This window comes from Cucurbita pepo, chromosome LG14 (genome assembly GCF_002806865.2).
Source record: "Cucurbita pepo subsp. pepo cultivar mu-cu-16 chromosome LG14, ASM280686v2, whole genome shotgun sequence".
NCBI classification, from domain to species: domain Eukaryota; kingdom Viridiplantae; phylum Streptophyta; class Magnoliopsida; order Cucurbitales; family Cucurbitaceae; genus Cucurbita; species Cucurbita pepo.
In genome coordinates this window covers 2656632-2680266 of record NC_036651.1, presented here as the reverse complement: position 1 = coordinate 2680266, position 23635 = coordinate 2656632, and the positions used below count along the sequence as shown (strand labels likewise).

The window sequence follows — 23635 nt, the reverse complement described above, 5'->3', positions numbered from 1 at the left end:
AAATAAATAAATAAATAAATAAATAATAAATAAATAAATAATAAATAAAATTAATAATTCCCATCCCCCACCATTTCACCACCTCTCACTATTTTTCACATAAATGCATTTAATTTTTTCATAAATTTCTAACCAAAAACCATATACTTATAATTATTCAATATATTAGTTTAAAATGCTTTTTATGAGAGAAATTAATTTTTTTAAATAAATAATAATAATTAGAAAAAGACAAACCAAATATCTTATTACCCCACAATGTCATACTTTTGTGTTTTCCCACTTTCTAGGGTGGCAACCACTTCATTATCAACAACCCTTCATCATTCAAAATCCCATGTANTTTTTTTTTTTTTTTTTTTTTTTTTTTTTTTTTTAATTTTCTCGAATTATGTGAGGTCATGTAGACCTGCCCGTAAATTTTTAAGAGGTCCAGTTAAAAGATCGACGAAAATATCTTGATTGTTCAGAGAGTGATTTTAGAGTTACTGAATGAAATCATTTGTTTCTTTCAGGGGTGTTGACATGCAATGAGGCAAACATGACTAAGTTACATATCGTTTTCGTCTCTCCTAATTTAAATATAAATAATTTAAACTATTTTTTTATTATTTTTTTAAAGTGTAATAGTATTGAAGCCACCATTAATAGTTGAAAATTGAATTGAATGATGCCCGGACAAACGACCAAACTGAAAAGGAAAAAAAAAAACTTTGAAATTCAAACCATTTATTAATGAATTCCTTTTCCTAAGTTTGATAGAAATTAATATTAAGCTAATGAAACGGAGCATCTTTTTTGACCAAGGAAAAATCAACCGATACTTTGTTCAATAATTTAGTTGTACAAATTTGATTATTTTCTTTTCTCAATTTTAAGTGACAAAATGTAATTGATCGATAATATATTTAAATTTTTAAATAAAAAAATTATAAAATATTAAACCTATTTTAAATTTATATGACTATTTGTTCACGAGTATTTTCTTATTTTATAATATTGACTATTTAATATTTCAACGCGAAAAGTTATTCACATCAATCATAATAAAGAACCGAATATCAATTTAATTATTTTATATATATCTATATATATACACATTAATCTAAAAAAAATAATGGATGGTTGAGATGAAAAGATTTTATTTATTTATTAGAGGCAGGAAGAGTCAAGATCCCTCAAATATTGATTAATGAAAAAAAGGGATTTTTTAATAAAAAATAATAAAATAAAATAAAAATGAAAAGTCAAATGTACCTAAATATACGTGGTCCAACCAAAAAACACGTTGGGTGGGGCTTACTAAAATTACCAAAGGGTGTGGAAACCCATGCATTCTGGGACACGTGTTTAAATATGATTTGATGTACACATGCAGGTACATCTTGTGTACGTACGTCTGTCACAATAATTGAATAGAATTAAAATAATTGGAGAAAGTAAAATAAATAATTGAATAATCATTTACTGAAACTATAAATTAAAACAACATTAAGATTCTGAAATATATTTTTTAAACTGATTTTAAATATTTTCCTATTTAATCCCTTTTTTTTGTCTGTTAATTACCATTCATTAACGTTAATTCAACTAAAATTAGAGTAAATTATAATTTGAAAAATAAAATTATAATTTAAAGATATTTTAGAATTAAAAATAAGAAAATATGGGTGAGAGAAGTGAATGGATTACAGCGGGGAGAGTGTGTGAGGTTTTGGAGTCACGTGAAAAAAAATATTAATTTAATTTCTTTGAATTAATTTAATTAATAAATAAATTAATAATAATAATAATTGAGATAAGAGTAAACCAGACATAGCCAGTTGTATTGTATTACTTCCATTTCAATTCTCGTTTTTTTTTTTATATATATAATTAAATTAAATTATTAGTTTCCATAAATTCTAGCTAGCTTCTAACCTCATCTCATGTCTATTTTCAAGTCTCGTGTTCAATTTGGATGGTTCAACCGAAAAATATTAATTGATACAAAAATTTCATCGGCGGTTTAATTTCTAAATCTCGTCAATTGTCTTTGTCAAGAGAAAAAAAATACACGTGTGAGCTGATGAACAAAACATATTTATTAAAATCTACCATAGATAAGTTTTACGTCTTTATTAATTTTAAACTAATTAATTACGAAAGTTCATAGACCCATGACACGTTTCGTTCTATAATTAAGTTTGAATCAAAATCTAAAAAAAAAAAATTATTAATAATATAATTTATGGGATTATGCATGTGTAATGATTTAATATAATTTAATACAAATTAGAAAATATCCAATTTTATTAATTTATAAAACATATTAAGTGAGTGAAGAAGTCAACTTTGACAATAAGCAATCCAAAGATGGCCAAATTTATAATTAATTAATTAATTAAAATATTTGTTGAATTTCCCAAGGTGTTTGCTTGTGAATAAATTGTATTTATATTAGCCAATTAAAAGCTTAGAAAAGAGGTTGTTTTGTATTATATAAAAATAAAAATTAAAAATTAAAAATTAAAAATTAAAAATTAATGTACTAAAGTTTTGGATCGGGTGAAGTACTACATGTCCTAGTCATTTTGAAATTATTGCATTAAAAAAAAATATATATATATAGTTGACTTTTATAAACCCAAGAATTAGTTTAAGGGTTAGGCTTATGCAAACTAGGGTTATGTTTATTTGGTTAAGTCGTGAACGTTCGACTAAGAGGTTAGAAAGTCTAATCTATATCCCGACATAATGTTGATCTAAGAAAAAATAAGATGAAGCATAAGAAGGAAAGCTTGTGTTCGTTCACGTGTTTTGAATTTCAATCTATTTTAATTTTTGTACTTTAAATTGTCTAATGATCACCTCGAGATATGCACGGGAGCCATTGACGAGCACCAACCTTTTGTTGAGGCATGCTTATGAGATTTATAGATTTGCAACTACCCGTAAAAGAGGAAAAGGAAGAAGACAATGACGGAGTTAGTTTATATTCAGTCATTCAAAGTTAAACCTAAACTTAAACCGCTTTTTTATTATTATTAAAATTGATTAAATAATAAAATAATTTTCATGTTGATTATATTTTAACGTAGAATATTTATTTATTATAAACTATACAAATTTGTGTTACATGTATAATTTTAGTGGCTAATTTAAGTATAATTCAACTTGATTAATTGAATTTTCACCTAAATTTTGAAAAATGAGAAATTTTATTTTTAATTCTATACATAAAATTTTATAATTTAGGAACTTAATAAATATAATTTACATAAAATTTGATATTTTTGAATTTATTGTTCTTGCATAACCTTATAATTTTTCATCTCAAAATTTTTTAATCACAAATTAAAAAGTATTTTAAAAGTTAAAATTAATATAGATTATGATCCTAAAATGAGATTTTTCTTAAAAGAAAATATAAAATAATACTAGAGCTTTAAAAACGAGGTTTATTTTTTATATTTTGTTGTGAAATTGATTGAAAATTTTAAAATTATAGTTGACTTAGTTTTAAAATTTGATATTGTAATGTGAAATTTTGTCTAGATAATCATTTGACTTTTTTTTTTCTCTCTTTTCTTTGGCAAAAACTTTGTCAAAGTTTAATAAATATAAAATTAAAGAAAATAAAATTCAACCCATTAACTTGCAAGCTATATATGATTTAATTACACGGCCTTAATTTATTATTTGAATATAAATGTATTTATTATTTTTTAAACATGTGTTTGAAAATATTAGATGTTTCTTTTAGGATGGAAAAATTCAACATCCAATCAACTTAATCCGGTTAGTTATATATATATATATATATATATTATATTAATTCTGAGTTTTGAGTATATTTTCTATTAGGTTTTAGTTTCAAAATATATATTTTTACTAAGAGGTTCGAATTTAATTTCTATTAGCACCAAAAGTTTACAAATACTCGAGACTGCTGAATTTAATTTTCATTTGGTTCAACTTTTAAAATGGTACAGTTTAAAGATGAGTTAATATGGTTCACCTTTAGCCTTTAATGATAATTTATTATTAATTAATTTTTTAAAACATAAATTAGTTATACTTAAATAGTTAGCATTAATTAATTTTAGATGATTTTTAAAATTAATTTTAAAAGTTCACATCATAATTGTTTTGATTTTAAGTGACGTGAAAGTTAATACTAACACTAACGACTAAAAGTGAACAATCATTACATAGATAAAATAAAAATTAAACTCAAAATTAATGATAAAATGCTTTTTTTTTTTTTTTTTTTTTATTATAATTTAAAGACCGAATAGAAATATTATATAATATTATAGTGCATTTAGTAAATGAGTAATATTTTTTAAAATTAGATTAAAATTAAACATTTAAGAATCCCCGAATCCCCCGTCAGCCAAATAGGCCCAATTCAAGTCTTCCACGAACAGACCAGCGGCCCAACACTCCTTGTTTAGATTTGGGCCCAAAATAGAAATTTTAATAGTAGAATTTAGAATTTAAGAGTTTCCTTTTAATCAAATAATAAATGCTTATCCCATCTGAAGCAGAGTAATTGGACTACCCTTTTAAATTAGGGTCGACAAAATTCCTCCCCGGATGAATCCGGATACCAAGCAAGTATACCCCTGACTAATGGGAAGACCCCTTTATAATTCGGAGATCTGGATACCAAGCAAGTATATCCTGGCTAATGGGAAGACCCCTCTATAATTCGGAGATCTGGATACCAAGCAAGTATATCCCTGACTAATGGGAAGACCCCCTCTATGATTCGGAGATCCGGCACAAAAGGATTTACAATAAAAGTAAACTAAGGTGGATAGTAGAAACTGGAAACTGGAAAGATCCAGATTATTGATGTCTAGCAACAAGCAGGAAGAGTACAGAAGCCACAAACAGTAGTTAAGATAATAAGAGTAAATACGGTAATAATTCATTGTTTTAAGACATTATAGAGATTAGAGAAGAAGATGATACCCCACACTCTATACCGAGGCCGTTCTTGAAAGCGACTGAAGAAGAAGGCTCGGTGAAAAGGGATGGCAGAAAAATCACTTCCACTTCTTGAATTTGCCACCACCAAACATGCCGTGCTTCCCATGTTTGTGCTTCCCGAACTTCCCATGCTTGAACTTGCCGTGCTTGCCGTGCTTGAATTTTCCACCATGATGACCATAATGAGCAACGCCGTGGGGGTAGTGACCAGCACCATGGGCGACATGATGAGCTCCGTATGCAGCTGCTGCAGCGGCAGCACCACCAGCGAGCATTCCTGCTACACCGTGCCCTGAATTTAAGAATACTTGGAATCAGCACCTTTATAAAAATCTGCTATCACACAGTAACCGGGATCCCCAATCTTCCTGGTAGATTTACTTGAAAGAATTTTTGTTTCAATTGGGTGATTGTAATTCGGGATATAACAATTTCACTTAAAATTTTTAGCAAGTTACACCCGAATGCTTCAAAACAACTCTGATACATGATGACGCAGTGGGCTTCGTTAGATTGTATTGAAAGCCATAGTGGGGGGAAAATCGATCCCAAGAACACGAGTCAATTCTCAATGGAGAGAAAGCACAACAATTTCCATAACGAAACGTTTAAAAATCCTTCTATTACAATCTAAAAGTGGATATAGATAGCCTTAACAAAATAATTGAAATTACTATTAATCCCTGCAGACTAATTGACAAATTAATAGAAGAAATTAACTAAATAACAACTCGACTAAACTAATGATATAATAACTCTTCCTACTGATGTATGTAAATTGGATTAATACCTGAATGGTGTGGAGCAGAGGGTCCAGGATATGCACCAGGAGGATAAGCACCCGGAGGATAGCCAGCCGGGGGGTAGCCATGTCCTGGGGGATATCCTTGGGGTGGATAGCCATGAGATGGAGGATAACCTCCAGGGGGAGGATAACCTCCGGGTGGGGGATACCCTCCAGGTGGGGGATATCCTCCAGGATGAGGATATCCACCTCCATGAGCAACACCATGAGCCAGATGCGAGAATAAACCTTTGTCAGATTCGTCATGTTTATCTTTTCCACCCCCCATGGCTTATCAGCTTTATAATTACAACTGTGAAATCGACAAACAGTCATATTTATCATAACTTGTTACGGATATGAAGAAATATAATATCAAATAGAAATGGAAAAAAAATTGAATATTCGAATCAATGCAACTTCTCTATCAACAAACCATACAGTTCTAAGCCCCGTAGTAAATACTAAGATCACGTCCTTGCAGAACTAGTATATAGCGACAATCTTTCCCAAGCAGNAAAAAAAAAAAAAAAAAAAAAAAAAAAAAAAAAAAAACGTAAGGCAAAATCTTGCATTCTAACCTTTTAATATGAAAATTAAATAGGACAAATTAGAGACAATCTTAACATCTTAATTAAATCATTCAATTTTTTAATCTAAGATGAACTTTCCCCCTCCTTTCCTTTCTGCATCCTACCTAATCTACCGCCTTCTAAACAAATATAGTATCCAGCTTTCCGTAAGAGCGATGAAGACAGAACATGATACAACAATTCTTCACAAGAGACCAAGACTCAAACGCATTCGCAACGGATCACAGATCAAGAACAAGAAAAAAATCGCCAATTGTAAATTCGCTGTCTAACCTAAACAAATATTCCAAAATAAAGACAAACGCATTTAATATCAACATTCAGACTTCCAATCCAAACATCACCGCTCCAGATGGAGTTTCCAAGGATAGGACAACAAAATTCAATTCATAACACTAATTACAAATGAATTTCTTCATTAAAAATCCATTCCAGCTTATTTCAATCAAAAGATTCACCTATAATCACAAATTCCAGATCCGCAACAAATAAGGAATTAAAAAGCAAAGCAAGCATCTGCTACCGATACATATTGAGAATACACGGATCAAAACAAACTTCTAATCAAAGAAAACTCGTAAGCGAAAGCGAGTGAAAGAGAGAGAGGATTTACCGATCAAATGGATTATTTGGTTCTTCTGATGGTGAGAGAGAGAGAGAGACAGACAGAGAGAGAGGAGGAGATTTGAATTCTTGAAGAATTGGCTATATATATAGAGAGAGAGAGAGAGAAGAAGGGGAAGCGATTAAAATATATATTTTATTTTGATTTTCTAATTTTTAATTGTTCCTTTTCTCGCGCGAATGTAATAAAAATAAAACTCTACGCGGTCTGGACGCGTTCGAATATTCAACTAGCGTTCCTTTCGACACGTGGCGCCCATATATTCGTCCAATCCACATAGCTTTCTCCTTCCAAGATATTTGGTTTTTATAATTTAAATATCTAATGGATTAATTTAAATCATGACAAAAGAAATATTATTAATCTTTTATATTATAATCCCTTAAAATTTACCTGGTCCAAGTTTTACAAGTATTGTATTAATTTTTTTATATTTAATTTAACTTAAACAAATTAATAATATATATATATATATAACCGACTTTTTTAGAATTAAAAATATGAAGGCGAAGATTTAAATTTTTGACTAAAAAAAAGACATGAGTTTCTTAATACCTAAGACAAGACCGATCCATCTGACTATTTCATTTCCGAGGGGGGTTGTTTGGTGCAAGGAATTTGGGGTAGGAGTGGATGAATACTTGTGATACCCGTGTTTAGTACTAGGTTTGGGGAGTAGGAGTGGATGAATACTTGTGATACCCGTGTTTAGTACTAGGTTTGGTGCAAATTTTCTCCGACATCATTTATACCCCATAGACAAGATATTCAACTCCCTTAAATTTTGTTCTAATTTTGATATTTGAAGCCAAAAGCAATTGATTTCAACCCAAACAAACGAACAAAAATAGAACTCGGTTATCTCACACTTTCTTTTTGGAACATTTTAATATTAGATTAAAAGCTTAATACCCGAATTTTGAGATTTAATTATTTTGTTTCTAAACTATCAAAATTACAAACTAGTCCTTGAACTTTTCATATTTTAAAATTCACCGATCTACTAGGCAGATAATTAAAACTTTAGAATTCCATTACATAAGACCCATTATTATTATTATTATTATTTTGAATTTTTCATAAACCTAAATCTCAAAATTTAAAGACTAAACTTGTAATTTAACCTACTTCAACTATATAATCGATTTAGATAACCGTTTAAAGTGGGAATTCAAGAAGTTTTAGAGGCCTAAGTAGATCGGAAAATTAAGGAAATAAAGAAAAGGAAAAAGTAAATTACTAGAACAAATTTATTTTCAAATAATGAAGAAAAATCCACCACTCCATTGGATGGAATCAACTTGAAAAGGCCATCGAGAATCTGACCAAATATCACCATGAAGCCATAGAATTTTCAAAAAGAAAAAGAAAAGAGAACATAAAAATTAAATATCCCAAGAGATGCCGCCATGGAAGAATGATATTATATTCGCTGCAACTACAAGCTAAGTTATAAGTTAAATATCATTGAGAGATCCCTCTCGTTTAGGGTTGACCGCGCTCGTACCCATGGAGCCAAAAGTAATTTTATATGTTCTTTGTATTACGATCGATAGGAGGAAAGCATTACATTATTCTATATCGAAAGGTTGAAAATTTTTCGATTTAAGAAATGTTGTATTATTGAGTTTGAATATATATACAAATGTTCGATAACAATCGATCAAAATAGGATGGGGTGATTGCTATGAAGCTGGATATGAGTAAGGATTATGATAGATTGGAATAGAATTCCGACTTAGTTGTGATATGTATTAAATCGGTGACTTCTTCGAACAAATCAATGGTAACAAAAGACAGGGAGACCCATCGTCTCCTTACCTCTGTGCTTAACCTGTATGGAGGGTCTACCAACATTTGTATATGAAGAGAAGTGAGCCTCAAACTTCTCAAGTTTTCTAATTAATCGTTGTTTCCATTCTATTTTCACGTCTTTTTTACACATGACAACTTAGTTTTCGGTCGAGCCAATGAAGAGAACTACTAGATGATCAAATTTTCTGAAGACATTTGGCCAAGCCTCGGGTCAATTAGTCAACTTTGATGAATCATGTCTATAGTTAGCATGAGCGTGCTGTCGCACATATAAAATGAACACAAGAGAGTTGAGTGTTCGCCATTAGGCTAGTACCTAAGGCTCCCATCCCTAGTTCTATTGAGGAGAGTTTGGAGTGTGCTACAAGGGTGAAAGGACAAATTTTTCTCAAAGGAGGTAGAACGAGTCCGACTCGTGAGGAATTAGTGAGTCGGATAGGCCCCAACGGCGCCACCTCCTGCGGGACCACTCCGAGTGGCACCTCCAGTTGGACCAGACCAAGCAACAACCACTCCGATGTGGAAGGTGGCCAACAAATCAATGGTGATGGAGAGGCGAGATACTTGCAAGATTTTAGGAGATATGATCCCCGTGTCTTTAACCGGGGCCTCTAAGGACCCGATAGTGGCAAAATGGTGGCTATCGTTAATAGGGACAATCTTTCGCCTAACGACCAGAAGGTGTTGTGTGCATCGTTCATGTTGCAGAACAATGCACACATATAGTGGTAATCCGCTCAGGAGGTCTTTAGCCTCCATGAAGGTGCAATTTCAAAAACTTTGGAGGAATTCATGGAAACTCAAGACTGACGCTACTTTGGAGGAATGATTGCAACAAAAGGGGTTTGGGTCCAGTTCGAGTGGTCAAACTAAAGCGCCTAAAACAAGGAGTGACAAAGAAAGGTTCTTGAATGCCTCAAGACATTTCCAACTCATCTGATTAGAAAGGTTAGGTGGAATCGAACAGATTTTACACCCATGGACCTACCAATTGATGTCCATGCTCCAATCAACCAATAGTTGATGAGAGCCCGAATGACATTCAAGTGCTTACAAAAGTAATTAAACTGAATGCCAAAAGTAAAAATTGATGAACAATGCAGAATAGAAACAATTAATATAAATAATAAGATAACCATCCTTTCTTAAGAAAAGATGACCAACATATTCATTTGAACTGAAAAATGCCTATGCATTACACTCGTGAGAAACTTCTAATCTACAAACCTACTCTAAGGGCTAGGGGATGCGTTGGTGGGCCCACAAATTTAAGGACTTTTCAACTTTAGGTTAAGAAGTTGTTCATAACTTAATTTGATAGGTAAGTTGGCTTATCCTATGATATAAGTTTGTTCATCCCACAATATAACTTCAAGCTTATAAATTCATCTTTTATATCAACTAACCTCTACANTTTTTTTTTTTTTTTTTTTTTTTTTTTTTTTTTTTTTTTTTTTTTTTTTTTTTCTTCCTTTTTCTGTTAGTAAGACACAAATAGGTATATTCCACGAAAAGGAAGACAACAATCTCCTTAGACAGGAAAGAACAAAGAGTTGGAGTTCTTCTGTAACGGTCCAATCCCACCGCTAGCAGATATTGTCCTCTTTGGGCTTTCCCTCAAGGCTTTTAAAACACGTCTGCTAGGGAGAGATTTTCATGCCCTTATAAAGAATGTTTCGTTCTCCTCCCAACCGACGTGGGATCTCACATCTTCATTTGTTGCAATTCCTATAAAGCAAATGATCGAAAATTTCCTCCTAAAGGGAAGTTTAAATAATTAAAAGGTCGTTTTTTCACTTTGTAGCTCAAGCTGACAGACTGATGTTCAACTTCTTGGTTGTTGATGTCTAAGACTATGAGGACAGTTTAGAGCAGTTTTCGCCTTATTCAAAGTGATTCCCAAACCAAGAAGACGCAGATTTTAAGAGTTCCCATCTACATTGTCACAAGAGACGAGCCACTTGTACATCGCAAGTGGTAGACTCTACCGGCTGGTTTCCAACCAAGAAGCCCCTCAAAACTCTTTCCAAATTAGAAACATGAACCAAACACGTTACACAAATCCAAGTTACTATAACCTATTCCTTTATACAACCCAAACACATAATCTACATTTTTTAACACAAGACTTATTAAAATCCTAAGCCAAACATTGCCAAGAGGAAAAAGAAAAAAAAGAAAAGACAACCTAAAAGTAGAGGGCATAGAACAGTGGGACCATAGCAACATAATGAAACATGGGGTATCGATTCTCTGCTGCAGTATCTAGGGTTAAATTTAGACCACCAAGTCTTAATGGGTGCTTCTTTTCACTTCTTTTTATTTTTTTATTTTTAAAAAGATGCATTAAATATCAACCTGGATTGTCCAATTAAAAAGAAAAATAAGTAGATGGCCTACAAGAAACCAGAGAGAATCCAGATAGATTATGCACTCAAGGCTATAAATTTCAGGTCAGATCAGCAGATGCTATAAAGTAAAGGGAAGATAATCTATTCTTCCAGATTCAGCAAAGTATGCTTAATTTTCAGGTCAGAACAACCTACTAACGCACTTGAAATAAAGATGTCAAGAAGAACGAAAAGCAAAACATGGAAGTATCAGAAAGACACTTTCTTAAATCAGTCTTTCATAGATGAATTTGTTAAATGGGGCTCACCGGAAAGGCTGCAAGTTTGAATCCAACAAAACCACTGAGCATCTTCGAGCTCCATTCATCAACTCAAAAAGTACACTTCTGCAGCACTGACAGTGAAATTGAACAGACAAATGCAAGATCAAGATATGAAAAGCACGAGGTTTTTGAAGAGGAATGGAAGAGTAAAAGGATGTTACCAAAATGGCCAGAGCCTATCCACTTTGCCCTCGTCTGCTGTCATGCCTAACATGTAGGGAAAAGAAAAAAAAAGAAAATGATGTAAATACAGGACAAAGTTTAGCATGTTATTACCTGAACAAGCCATAGTTTAGGAAAGAAAAAGAGCAATGATTTCACTGTGGTTTTAACAAAAAAAGATGAAGAAAAAACAATGTAAATCCCTGATGACCTGATATCTTTTTGACGTTCCATTTCCATATTTCTTAGACTTGGATCATTGAATTGGGGAGAAAGAATTATGTTAACCCCTGCCATCCCAACTCTGTCTTTACCGTGTAATATGGCTTTTAAGTTTTCCTCCCAGATCCGGTCCTTTCCAATCCCAGGGCTCTGCATACCAAAGAACTCTCAACAGATCTACTATTCTATCCCAAAAAGAAATACACGAGCAAGCAAATATTTCTACCTTTTAGTGAACATAACAAATCTAAAATAAATGTGAGGCTAAACAAAGTTGATCAAGAATAGAAGTTCAATCAAGATAATCCTATTTTCAGGATGAAATCTAAAACTCTTTGCGCAAAAACTAAAGGGAATAATGAGTAATAATTTCAGTATTTGAGGAGTATGCCCTAAGAAGCACGAACACTTTAGTATGGCTAGCGTATCCATGTCTGACATGTGTCGGACACTTGACACTGCAACACTTGTTAGACACGTACCAAACACTTGTTAGTGCAATAGATGTGGTAGACACTAGTCATACAAAGTCAAAGTAGATCCAATATTTGTTAAACATGCATCAAACACTTAAAAGTAAAATAAATCAAACTAATTTTTAAGCATTTAGATATATAAACTCATTGCCTTCGAATTTCCTTCTAATACAAAAATGATATATAATTTTTAAAATGTATATTTTAATAAACGTGCCCTTGTCGTGTCAATGTCATGTTGTATCCGTGGTTCCTAGAGTTTGCCAATAGTTCACAGCAACATTTGTCTGATTGTCGGATTTGCTTCCGCCCAGTTCGAGATATTTAGGGTCTTCAAGTTTGAATATAACTAAGGTTCTCTCTTCTTCTATCTACCTCCCACTCTCTTCCTAAAGGAACTGTCAACTGAAATTCTCAACATAGTAGATCCACCTGTTATAATACTTTCGTTATCTTTCAGTAATCAAAATACACAGAAGGTCATCTGCTCAAACAAGCTAACCACTAAGTTAATGAATCTCTTTTACTTCTCTCCAATTCCAGGCTTCCCTTTTCTCCAACAGGCGTTTGTGAATTTCTGCACGGCAATCACATTCTCCCTTTCCTTTCTGAAATGCAACAACCATCTGCCACAAACCATTATTCTTAAAGGCTGAAAATTGTCCCAAAACATAGTTCAACATTAAAATTGGAATATTATCTAACCAATCATTCTCAGCCAACTTGTCCCCTCTCCACTAAATCCTCATTCACTAAGACGGAGATATATGAATTTCCTTAGAAAAGTAAATCTCCTCATTGTCGCATCTTAAAGCAATATGATACCAATACTAAGGTAGTGGGAACAGGAATAAAGCAAACCGATCCTTTATTAGCAAAGAATTTTGATTTAACTAATCTGATAAGACAATTAACATGTGAATAAGGATTTACATAATGGCAATAGCTAAAAGTCAGCAGTAGACAAGACAATTGCAACCGAAAGATGTGTTTGCTAAGAAAACAGACGTACAATACAACTGATCAAAGTGATGTATTAACGTCAAGACAACAGATTACAGAATGAAAGACAAGATGAACACGAGCAATAACAGCAGTGATACTTATACATCAGTACAAACTGGAAAGTAAAAGAAAAGGAGTCCGATCATAAAGAACGGGAAGCAGAAGGTAGAAAGTAGCACTATAAACTCAAAAATCGAACCAAATACATTCAATATATTAGATTTTCTTCATCGGAATATCATTACATTAAAACCTAATTTCAAAAACTTGAAGAAAGGAAAGTCGTTCCCCTGAAATAGGCCAGGCGTATAAAAAAAAAAAAAAAAAAAAAAANAAAAAAAAAAAAAAAAAAAAAAAAAAAAAAAAAATCTCATCATTCGTAGCTTAAAAATTCTGCAAAATCATGAGAGATGGAGAGAGAGACCTGAGGTTGATAGAACTTGAGAAATTTAGTAATCAAGATCGGAACATCGCCGCGAGGAGCAACGAGAGGTATCCCGAGGAACTGGCAGAGTTGAGGTTTCAATTGTATTTTTTGGCTTAGAAGACGAGCACCGACACTAATCTTGGCAGGAGCCATGGATTTTCGAGATTTCTTTACCAGTCACCAGCTTTGATCGTGATCGGACCTTTGAATCTCAAGCTTATTGTTAAACATTTCTCATTTCCGCCGGCGGTGGCTGCCATGGCTTCCTCTGCAATTCCCCACTTTAACCAGTTGGTTAATGGGCCTGGTTTTGGAGTTAACCTTTGGTTAAAATCTTATTTTATTTTTGAGTTTTAGCTATAAATTAAAAATAAATAAATAAAACCAAATCTAGAGTTATTCATTTTATTTATTTATTTGACAAATTCATTTAATTTATGTCTAATCCAAATTAAATTCCCAAAATTGAAAAAAAAAAACTAATCTTATTTAATAATTATTTTATTTCTTATATTTAAAAAATCAGAATTATATATTTGAAAATTACATTTAAACTCAATTTAATAATTAAAATTTCTTTCAAATTAAATCTTGAAATTGGTGTAAATTAAAAATTTTAAATATTATTAATAAAAATATACATTTAGTATCATTTTTAATTCGAGCTTTACTGAGGGATAAGAAATTTATTTTAAAAAATAAATTAATTAAAATCAAAATCAAAATCAAGTTAAAAAGAAAAATACAATTTTAAGGAAAATGAAATTGAGAGCATAGGATTAACGCATTGTCGTTTAAGGTCAAGTCAAACGACATGTCGGTATAGAATCTCATGCTTACGTGAGAATGATTATGTGCTGTAGCCGTGCTTTTTAAGCTAAATATAATAATTATTATTATTTATATTCATAGAAACTTAGATATACTTTCTTTTTTTTTTTCAATTATCAATTATTCCTTTTCATACCACTTGCAATAATTGGAAACAATGCCTAAGTTCTCTTATAAAATATTATAGGGACAAATCCGTAATTTGCCAATTCATTAATAAATTAAAAATTGTATTTTCATAGACATTTTTATGTGTCCATAAGTTCAATATCGACATGAGAGACAAATCGACACCTAATAATAATAATTAAGAAATTTGAATTAGTTTAAAAAATAGCGAAAAAGTAGAGTATTTTGTATGAATTATATATAATTGAATCATAACGTTTTGTACATGTTGGCGACACGAACAAACGAACCATTTGAATGTATGGTCTACTTAGTCATAGCCAGCTCGTGTTACATTTTGTGTTTGATCAAACCCAATTTGTTCGATATGGAATCAATTGTGCTCTTCTCCGCTCCCAAGACATATTAGCGTATATCTTCAAAAATTAAATAATTTCGTGATTTTTATAATATCAGAAGTAGTATTTTATGCTCCGATAAAAAATCTTACCAATCTCACATACCCCGACCAAATAAATATTTAAATAATTAATATACGTTGATATTAAAAAAAAAAAAACGAAACCCATCAAACAACCCATTAAAATCACGTTGTTTGTCCATTCAAAAGAGAAAATAAATGAGTCAAATTTGTCCGAATAGGTATTGTTTTAATGGTTAACCCTAGTAGTAGGGATGAGAAAAATAATTATAATCTAGTTGAAAAATAAAAACAATTAATTCAATCTAAATTTTTTGAATTGGGTTAGTTGGAGTTGATCCGATCGTTTATTATTTTTTTTTAAAAATAAATAATTAGTTCTATTTATTTATTAATATTCAGTTTACAAATAGTTAAAAATTATTTTTAAAAATGGTTAGAGAATAAATAATAAAAAGTAATTATGAAATTAAATAATATATATATATATATATATATATGCTTACTTGTCATTCCACTCCTTCTCTCTCTATTGGTAGACATGGCTTGGTGCCTATGCCACCATTTCCCATATCTCTTTTCTTTTTCTTTTTTTTTTTCTTTTTTTCACGTAAAATATGTCACCTTTATTATTCCCTAATTCCCCATTTCTTCCCAAAACCATATTAATCTATACTTTTTACCTTATATATGTCTTTTTACTTTTTTACTTTTACCGGCATACGTTCCACTTTTGTTTTCTTCACAACTTCAGTAATTTAATTTTAGGTTGAAGATTCAATAAAATGACAAAATTAACGAACACAAATTAAGGTAGCTTTTAATTTTATACAATAAATACATCCCGATAAAAACTAAATACTTGAATAATTAAAAGGTAGATAAAATAAAAAAAATAAAATGCTTTCCTCAATTTAAGATTTTCTAGGTAGGTATGTTCCTTTATTATTATTTTTTTTTATAATTNAAAAAAAAAAAAAAAAAAAAAAAAAAAGTTTTATACCGGTTATCATCTTTTATGATATACTTATAAATTCTTTTAATATACACGATTACATTCAAATATATAAACATCTGACTTTGAATAAATTCTCTTATCTTATATCGTCACCTCTCCATTACCCTAAAACTCCTTTACAACTTGATTATTTTTAAAATATCCATATAAATACAAAATTATATATTAATTTTCTTTACCAGAAAAAGTAAAATATGACATAGTTGAAGATAATGTAAATAAAATGAGATGCAAAAGATCTTTAATTTTCTTGATTATATATATTTTTTGATGTAACTCCATACAAATTTTAGGAAAAAAGATCGTCAATAAATACAGATATGTTGAAAAAAAAAAATATATCTTCTCTGTTTACTTTGTTTTTCGCTCCCTAATTATGAGACCCATCACGAAAATGACGGATGAATTGTTTTCATAGTTGAATGCAGATCAAATAAATTGACTGATTTGTATTTTTCTTTTTACCCATTATTACTTTTTTTTTTTTCTTATTTCGTCCTTAGTAAACATTTTTATTCCTACATAAAAATTAAAAAATATATAAAAAATTGATTATTTTTTATTTAAAATATGATTGGATGGAGGGGTCAACGAGTCAATTAAGGTTGTTAAGCTTTAAAAAAAATGATTAGATACGGAAAGCTCTCAAGGAGATTTGAGACCACAAATAACAAAGTCGTTAATGAGAGGGAATTCCATCATTATCTTCAATATTTATAATTATAAATATTATATATTATTATTATAATTAGTGGGTAGGGCCCAATTGGACCTGGCCCACCACCAAATGATTGGGCCATTGGGAGTACTGAGAAAATGGCTGCATCCGTATCGTGGCAAAACAATGATGAAATACCAAATCCACCCTTCCAGTGCATGACACGTGTCGAAATCCTAACTCAACTCTCGAACTGACTAAACGACAAAGCGCAATTACTACAAAAAGACGATCTCACCCTCCCCACCACTTAGAAATGATTGTGACCGTCGGATTGGAAAAGAAAAAAAAAAAAAAAATCCAAATATTAAAATAAAAATAAAAACACAGATATTCTTATTGTGTTAGATTTAGATAAAGATATGCGCATGATATAAATAGTACTGTGGGCTTGGCCCACGACACTTTATAATAAATAAATTATTAATTAATTAATTAATATATATATTATATTAGCATGAAATGAAATGAGATCGTACGGCTCACAATTCCTCTGTTTGGTCCCCACCAATTTCTGATTTTGTTCCCACAAATATATTATTCTCTTTTTTTTCTTTTTATTTTATTTTTTATAATATTTTATTTTAGACTGAATTATGTCTAATTACGCTAAATTTTTATGAATATATTTTAAATTAGGAGACAAAAAATAAATTATATTCTAGCGATATAAATAGAAGTAAAATTTGGTGATATGATGACCAACTTGTTTATTCAGATATACCGAACTTCACCGACAATTTCTATTAAACAATATCAGGTATATTTTATATACGCTAAAAGAAAGGAATTTTATTTTTTAAAATTAAAAAATATAATTAGAATTTGTTTGGGTCACTAAGTTTGAAAAAGAGAATATATAGATAGCTTAAGAGGAAAATAGGGAAAAAGTGTGGAATTTAAAATATTTGCAAGTTGCATAGCTAATAGAAAGTCAATTCAATATAATAATTAACTTTTTTTAAAAAAATTTTAAATAAATTAAAATTAAAATTTTAATTTAAAAAAATAATTTTATTATTGTGACCCCATTTTGCCCTTTCATCCACTGCAAAAAGGGAAGCAATATTCATTATTATTTTTATAGACAAAAATCAGAATCAGATTTATTTTTTATTTTAATTTTTAATTTTTAATTTTGTAATTAAGGGGAGAGAATATTAAGAGTATAATAACCATAAAATGGAGGGGGAAATAGTCATATTTGGAATAATTGAGGGATATGAATGTTGAACATTACAGTAGTTTAAAGCATGTGTAGCTATTTGGAAGGGAATAAAAGAATTTCTTTTCGTTTTTTTTCTTTTTTCGGGTCGGTTAGTGGTTGGAATAGATAAAATTTTCGGACACGTCTGAAATTTCTGGTTGATTGGGTTTGTAAACGGAGTACCCCGAGTAGAGTTCACAACTAAACTTAACTCTTTATTTTTAAGGTGGGTCGGGTTGGGTTGGAAGGGTGTTTTTTTTTTAATTATTTTCAAAAATCATAGTTATCCACTGGACGTGTTACGTTAATAACTAAAATCTCATAAAGTTTAATATCAAACATTTACAAGCCAACCACGTATCACCAACATCAGTTACATACGTCAAATATTCTTAATCTTAAAGGTAGGATAAGGAAGGTTGGGTTGTAACCCTATTTTTGGGTTTATCAGGTTGATTCGACCAGAAAAATTTCAACTCATTAACCGACCAATTTTTAAGATTTGGGTTGAATAATTTGAGCGGGTTTTGATTTTTAGGTCATATGAATGCCTATAAAAAAAATTGAAAAATTATGTTATCGTTACTTAAAACGCTATTTCTATTGTATAATTATGATAAGTCTCAAAAACACTATTTCTATTTCTATCGTATAATTATCGTGAGACCAAATCTAAAGGTAAAAACAATCGTTTGTCAAAGAAAAAATTATTGACATACACTTTTACAGTAAATCAACGTAGAAATGAATAAGATCAGATGAATCATAAAATAATGCTTACAGATATTGTTCGCTTTGGTCCGTTACGTATAGTTATCAACCTCACGATTTTAAAATGCTTTTGTTAGGAAGAAGTTTTCACACTCTTATAAGAAATGTTTCAGTAATCCTGTCCAACCAAGGTAGAATCTCGCAAAATTCCTCTCTCTTCGTGGCCAAATTAGCACACCAACCTTTGATCTTCTGGTTCCATGCACCAATCCACATTTTGTTCCTTTCAAACTTGTTCTTTTAAGATATAAAGATAGCCCCTTATAAAGGTGACATAAGCTAACCCTAATTCGTAGATGGGTATATTATATATAAAAGAATTTGATTTCGTTTGATTCGTAAATAAGAATTAGACACGTGCGAGCGATGCATGTGGGCTTCTATGTTTGACGATCGTTTGGTTGAAACTTCTCGAAAGTCTTCCGAACATATGTCCTACTAATATCTAACCTGCCTTTAGAGTGTCTTTAACATATGCTCTTTCAAAAGTTTACAACCCCCATTTGATTTGCTTTTCATGCAAGGAGATTGCCTTAGTTGAATGGAAAATATTCTCTCTCTTAGGGTTGTCGTTTTTTTAGAACCATGTTGTATGGTTCGGATAAACTGATTTTTTTTTTAGTGTAAGAAATACGACGGAATATGAGGATTTGAACTTTCGAATTTAAGGAGACGAGTAAATTTCTAAGGTTACTCTCCCGAGGTGTTCCCCATCCACCTCGTTAACCCTATTTTTTAATACATTTTATTATTATTATTTAAATTTCAAGTTTTATATGTTTTATATATCGACAATTAAATAATTTTACGTTAACTATTTTGTTTATATTAGAAACCTGAAAAATCTATGTTTAAATGAAGATTTTCTCGGTAAAATTAATAATTGAATTAAAGGATAATTAAGTAATATTATATTTGTTTGTTTTTATTTATTTATTTCAAATTAGTTAGGTCCATAAAAAATGTTAACTATCAACTAAAAATATCTCTAAATTTTACATTTTTGTCTTAAAAATATTTATCTTTTAATTTAAAAAAATTAAAAAATTAAAAAAAATACTTCGGTATAAAAATATTTATTACTCTATTAAAAAAAAAATATCTTTTTAACTTTCAAATATTTACTAATACCTTGTAAATTAAATTAAATTAATAATTTTTTTTCAAAAAATACTTATAAATTTTTAAAAATTTAAAGATATTATTGAAAATTTTAAAAATAGACAATTTAGCCTATTTTATTTTTACCTAGGTAGAGGTAGCTATAGTTATATTGCATCAACGAAAAGACCAGTTCGACCCATAGATTAGCAACGTTGAATATATTTTAGAAATCAACTTCTGATTAAAATTAGGAGTCAGTCACGACCTTACTTCTATAAAACCCAGTTTATCTCTCTTCCCTTTATTTGGGAGGAGGGAAATCTTTACGAATATCGAAAAGATAGAAAAGATGTTATCGAAAAAGATTGCCACTCTCCGTTCGTGTTTCTCTCTAAATTTGAAGAAAAAAAAGGAAATCTTTCCGTTCAAAGGATAGACCCATTATTTGTCTTAGAATTATTATCTCTATCAAAAGTGTTGAGCTTTGTTTGTCTATGGATTAGATAGGACATGCTTTTCATAGCCATTTCCCCTTGTGTGGATTTATAGCACATCAAACACTAATTTCTCGATAATATGTGTCTGACAGATACAATGGTTTGACACGGTTTATTTTGGGTATAAAATTTCATGGCTTTGCTTTTGGAACTACTCGAAAAATGTCGTATTAATGAAGATAATTACTTGTATAACTCTCGACTCGACTGTAATATCTTGTTGTGACATAATTTTTTTTTAAAGGTAATGGATTAATAATAAAAAATTAAATTAATTTTTATTTTTTTTTTAAAGAAAACACGACAAAAAAAGAACATTAAATTTAAGTTTTCACTCTAAAATAAATAATAAATAAATAAAAATAATAAAAAAATCCCTAAAACAAGGCTTTTTGTGGAAGAAAAAGTAAANCTAAATATTGAATATATTTCTTCTAAAAGATCTTCCATTGTTAAACACGAGTGATTGAAATTCTTTACAGTTCCATTCAACGATCTTTTAACGTGACATTAAAAGTATGAAAAAGAATTATTATAGCTTCTATGACGATTCGTCTAGAAGACTCTACTCCCCATTACATGATTAGGTTTACTAGGGAGATGCTTCCATACCCTTATAAAGAATGTTTCGTTCCTCTCTCCAACCGATATGAGATTTCACAATCCATGATGTTTCCACACCCTTATAAATAATGTTTTGTTTCTCTCTCCAATCCACCCCTTTGGGATCGAGTGTCCTCACTAGCACTCATTCCCCTTTTCAATCAATGTGAGATCTCACAATCCACCTCCGTTCGAAAATCCAGTGTCCTCGCTGACACATTGCTCGGTGTCCACCCCTCTTCGAAGCTCAACGTCCTCCTTTATGATCATAATAGATCGAGTCTTAAAAAGGTTTTCACACCCTTATAAAGAATGTTTCGTTATCCTCTCAAACCCATGTGAGGTCTCACATTTATGATCATAATCAAATGACATTGAGTGGGTATTTATAATGCTTAGGACGTTACAAATAGTATCAGAGCGAAACCCTTTTCAATTATGAACCGATGAAACACATAATATATAGTTTTGATTATCTTAGTTTAATTCATAACATTTTATAAACCTTTTAGCATAAGAAAATGATATGATATTCATAAAATAAGATAACCCATTAAACTTTAGTCCCAACAAATGAAAAATAATGAGCTTTATTGAAAAAAATGATGACATTAATGAATATAAAATAAGATGAATGGAAGGCAAAATGAATGATGATTATGATTTATCAAGTTGAATCCTTTTTCTCCTCTCTCTCTTTCTCCTTTCCAATATCCAAAGTGTATCATAATTCAAATCCCTTTTCCTTCATGAGTGTAGTAATCATTAAATCTCTCTTTTTTTTTTTTCCTTCTTTTTTTTTTTTATTTGTTTATAAAATATATCGGACATATCGATTATTTTCAATCATTTGATGTGTTATCGATAGCTATATCGACATATCGACAAATTTCTGGTACCCTTGTTATAATTTTGACTGCCCAATAACCAGTTTAGTCCCGAGGTAAGGAACAATCAGTTACACCAAATGATGCAGTGGACAACCCGACAAATATACATCGACAGGAGCACGTACTATGATGGTCGGGACAAAGGGTTATGATCCTACGAAGGTGAGCCTCGATTCAAAAAGAATCAGGGCCAAACTAGGGTTACGAATTCTCCATCTTATTGGTAAGGGTTAAGTATAACGTCTCATACCCACAATTTGTATCAGGATTTAGAATATGAATTCAGCACCAATAACCCTAGAAATTCTCCGAACTACCCCATGACTGACTTCTTCATCCTCTTGCTCATCAAAAGAAAAGGGAAAGCAAAGATGGTGGAATCCCATGAGGAGGAGAGAGAAAGAAAAGAAAGCTCACTTCTCTCTCTTTCCCTCCCTATATATTTCCTTCATCTCTCCCACTTTCTTCAGCCATATTAACTCTTTTGTTCTTTCTCTCTCATGGATATGGCTGACCCTCAGAACGACGCCGTTCTTGCCTACCCTCACAATAACCTCAATAATAATAATAATCTCCACCAGCTTCCCCTCCTCACTGTTACTCTCAAGGTCCCTTTCTTTCTCTCTCCTCTCTTTCTCTCTCTCTCTCTTCAAATTNTCTCAAGGTCCCTTTCTTTCTCTCTCCTCTCTTTCTCTCTCTTAAAAATTTGCATTTTTTTTGTTCAATTTATTGTTTTTTTGATTTATGAGAGAACCCATTTGGGAAATTTGGATTTTTACAGTTTGAAGAAGTTGTTTACAAAGTGAAATTAGAAGGGAAAGGCGGCGGCGGAGGCGGCGGCTGCTGCGGCGGCGGCGGTTCATGGGGCGGCACTAGAGAAAAAACCATTCTAAACGGAATAAGTGGAGTTGTTTTCCCCGGCGAAATACTCGCCATGCTTGGCCCTTCCGGCAGCGGAAAAACCACCCTTTTGACAGCACTTGGCGGCCGTCTCTCCGGCAAACTCTCCGGCAAAATCACTTACAATGGACACCCATTTTCCGGCGCTACCAAGCGCCGGACCGGCTTCGTCGCCCAAGATGACGTTTTATACCCTCATTTAACCGTCGCCGAAACCCTTCTCTTCACCGCCCTCCTCCGCCTTCCCTCCTCCCTTACTGCCGACGAAAAAGCCCAAGCCGTTGAACGAGTCATCTCCGAGTTGGGTCTCACTCGCTGCCGCAACAGCATGATCGGCGGCCCACTTTTCCGGGGAATCTCCGGCGGAGAGAAAAAAAGAGTCAGTATCGGTCAAGAGATGCTGATTAACCCTAGCTTGCTTTTGCTCGACGAACCCACCTCCGGTTTAGACTCCACAACCGCCATGAGAATCATCACCACCGTTAAACGCCTCGCCGCCGGCGGTCGGACAGTTGTCACGACAATTCATCAGCCGTCCAGCCGCCTTTACCACATGTTTGATAAGGTTGTTTTGCTGTCGGAAGGCAGCCCAATTTATTACGGCGCAGCTTCAACCGCCATGGATTATTTCTCCTCCATTGGATTCTCTACCTCCATTACCATCAATCCAGCTGATCTCCTTCTCGATCTTGCAAATGGTATTTAAATTAAAAAAAATTTCCCTTAATTTGGGTATTTTTCTCATAAAGGAAAAAAAAAAAAAAAAAAAAAAAAAAAAAAAAA

The 23635-nt window shown here is 31.5% G+C and overlaps 2 protein-coding genes and 1 long non-coding RNA gene across 5 annotated transcripts in view; 1 reads left to right on the top strand and 2 right to left on the bottom strand.

The window, feature by feature from the left end:
- Positions 1–4787: 4787 nt before the first annotated feature.
- On the bottom strand, positions 4788–7075 carry LOC111810895 (glycine-rich protein A3-like). Its single transcript, XM_023697726.1, has 3 exons — positions 6971–7075; positions 5771–6077; positions 4788–5272 (listed from the first exon to the last, which is right to left on the bottom strand). Exons 2-3 carry the CDS (start codon positions 6051–6053, stop codon positions 5037–5039), a joined length of 519 nt encoding a protein of 172 aa, XP_023553494.1. The 5' UTR covers positions 6054–6077; positions 6971–7075; the 3' UTR covers positions 4788–5036.
- Positions 7076–11194: 4119 nt separating this feature from the next.
- Positions 11195–14094, bottom strand: LOC111810136. 3 transcript variants are annotated; one of them, XR_002817370.1, is made up of 4 exons: positions 13761–14094; positions 11845–12957; positions 11633–11678; positions 11195–11542 (listed from the first exon to the last, which is right to left on the bottom strand). It is a non-coding gene; the product is annotated as an uncharacterized LOC111810136 (long non-coding RNA). The 3 variants fall into 3 exon arrangements; XR_002817369.1 differs by having other exon boundaries at positions 11845–12005; positions 13761–14087; XR_002817368.1 differs by lacking the exon at positions 13761–14094 and having other exon boundaries at positions 11845–13663.
- An 8321-nt stretch (positions 14095–22415) lies between these two features.
- Positions 22416–23635, top strand: part of LOC111809645 (ABC transporter G family member 14-like) — a 3445-nt gene continuing 2225 nt past the window's right edge. Inside the window, exons 1-2 of the mRNA XM_023696020.1 lie at positions 22416–22560; positions 22734–23550. Of these exons, the coding sequence (XP_023551788.1) occupies positions 22453–22560; positions 22734–23550 (925 nt within the window). The 5' untranslated portion in view covers positions 22416–22452. The remainder of the gene's footprint in view (positions 22561–22733; positions 23551–23635) is intronic.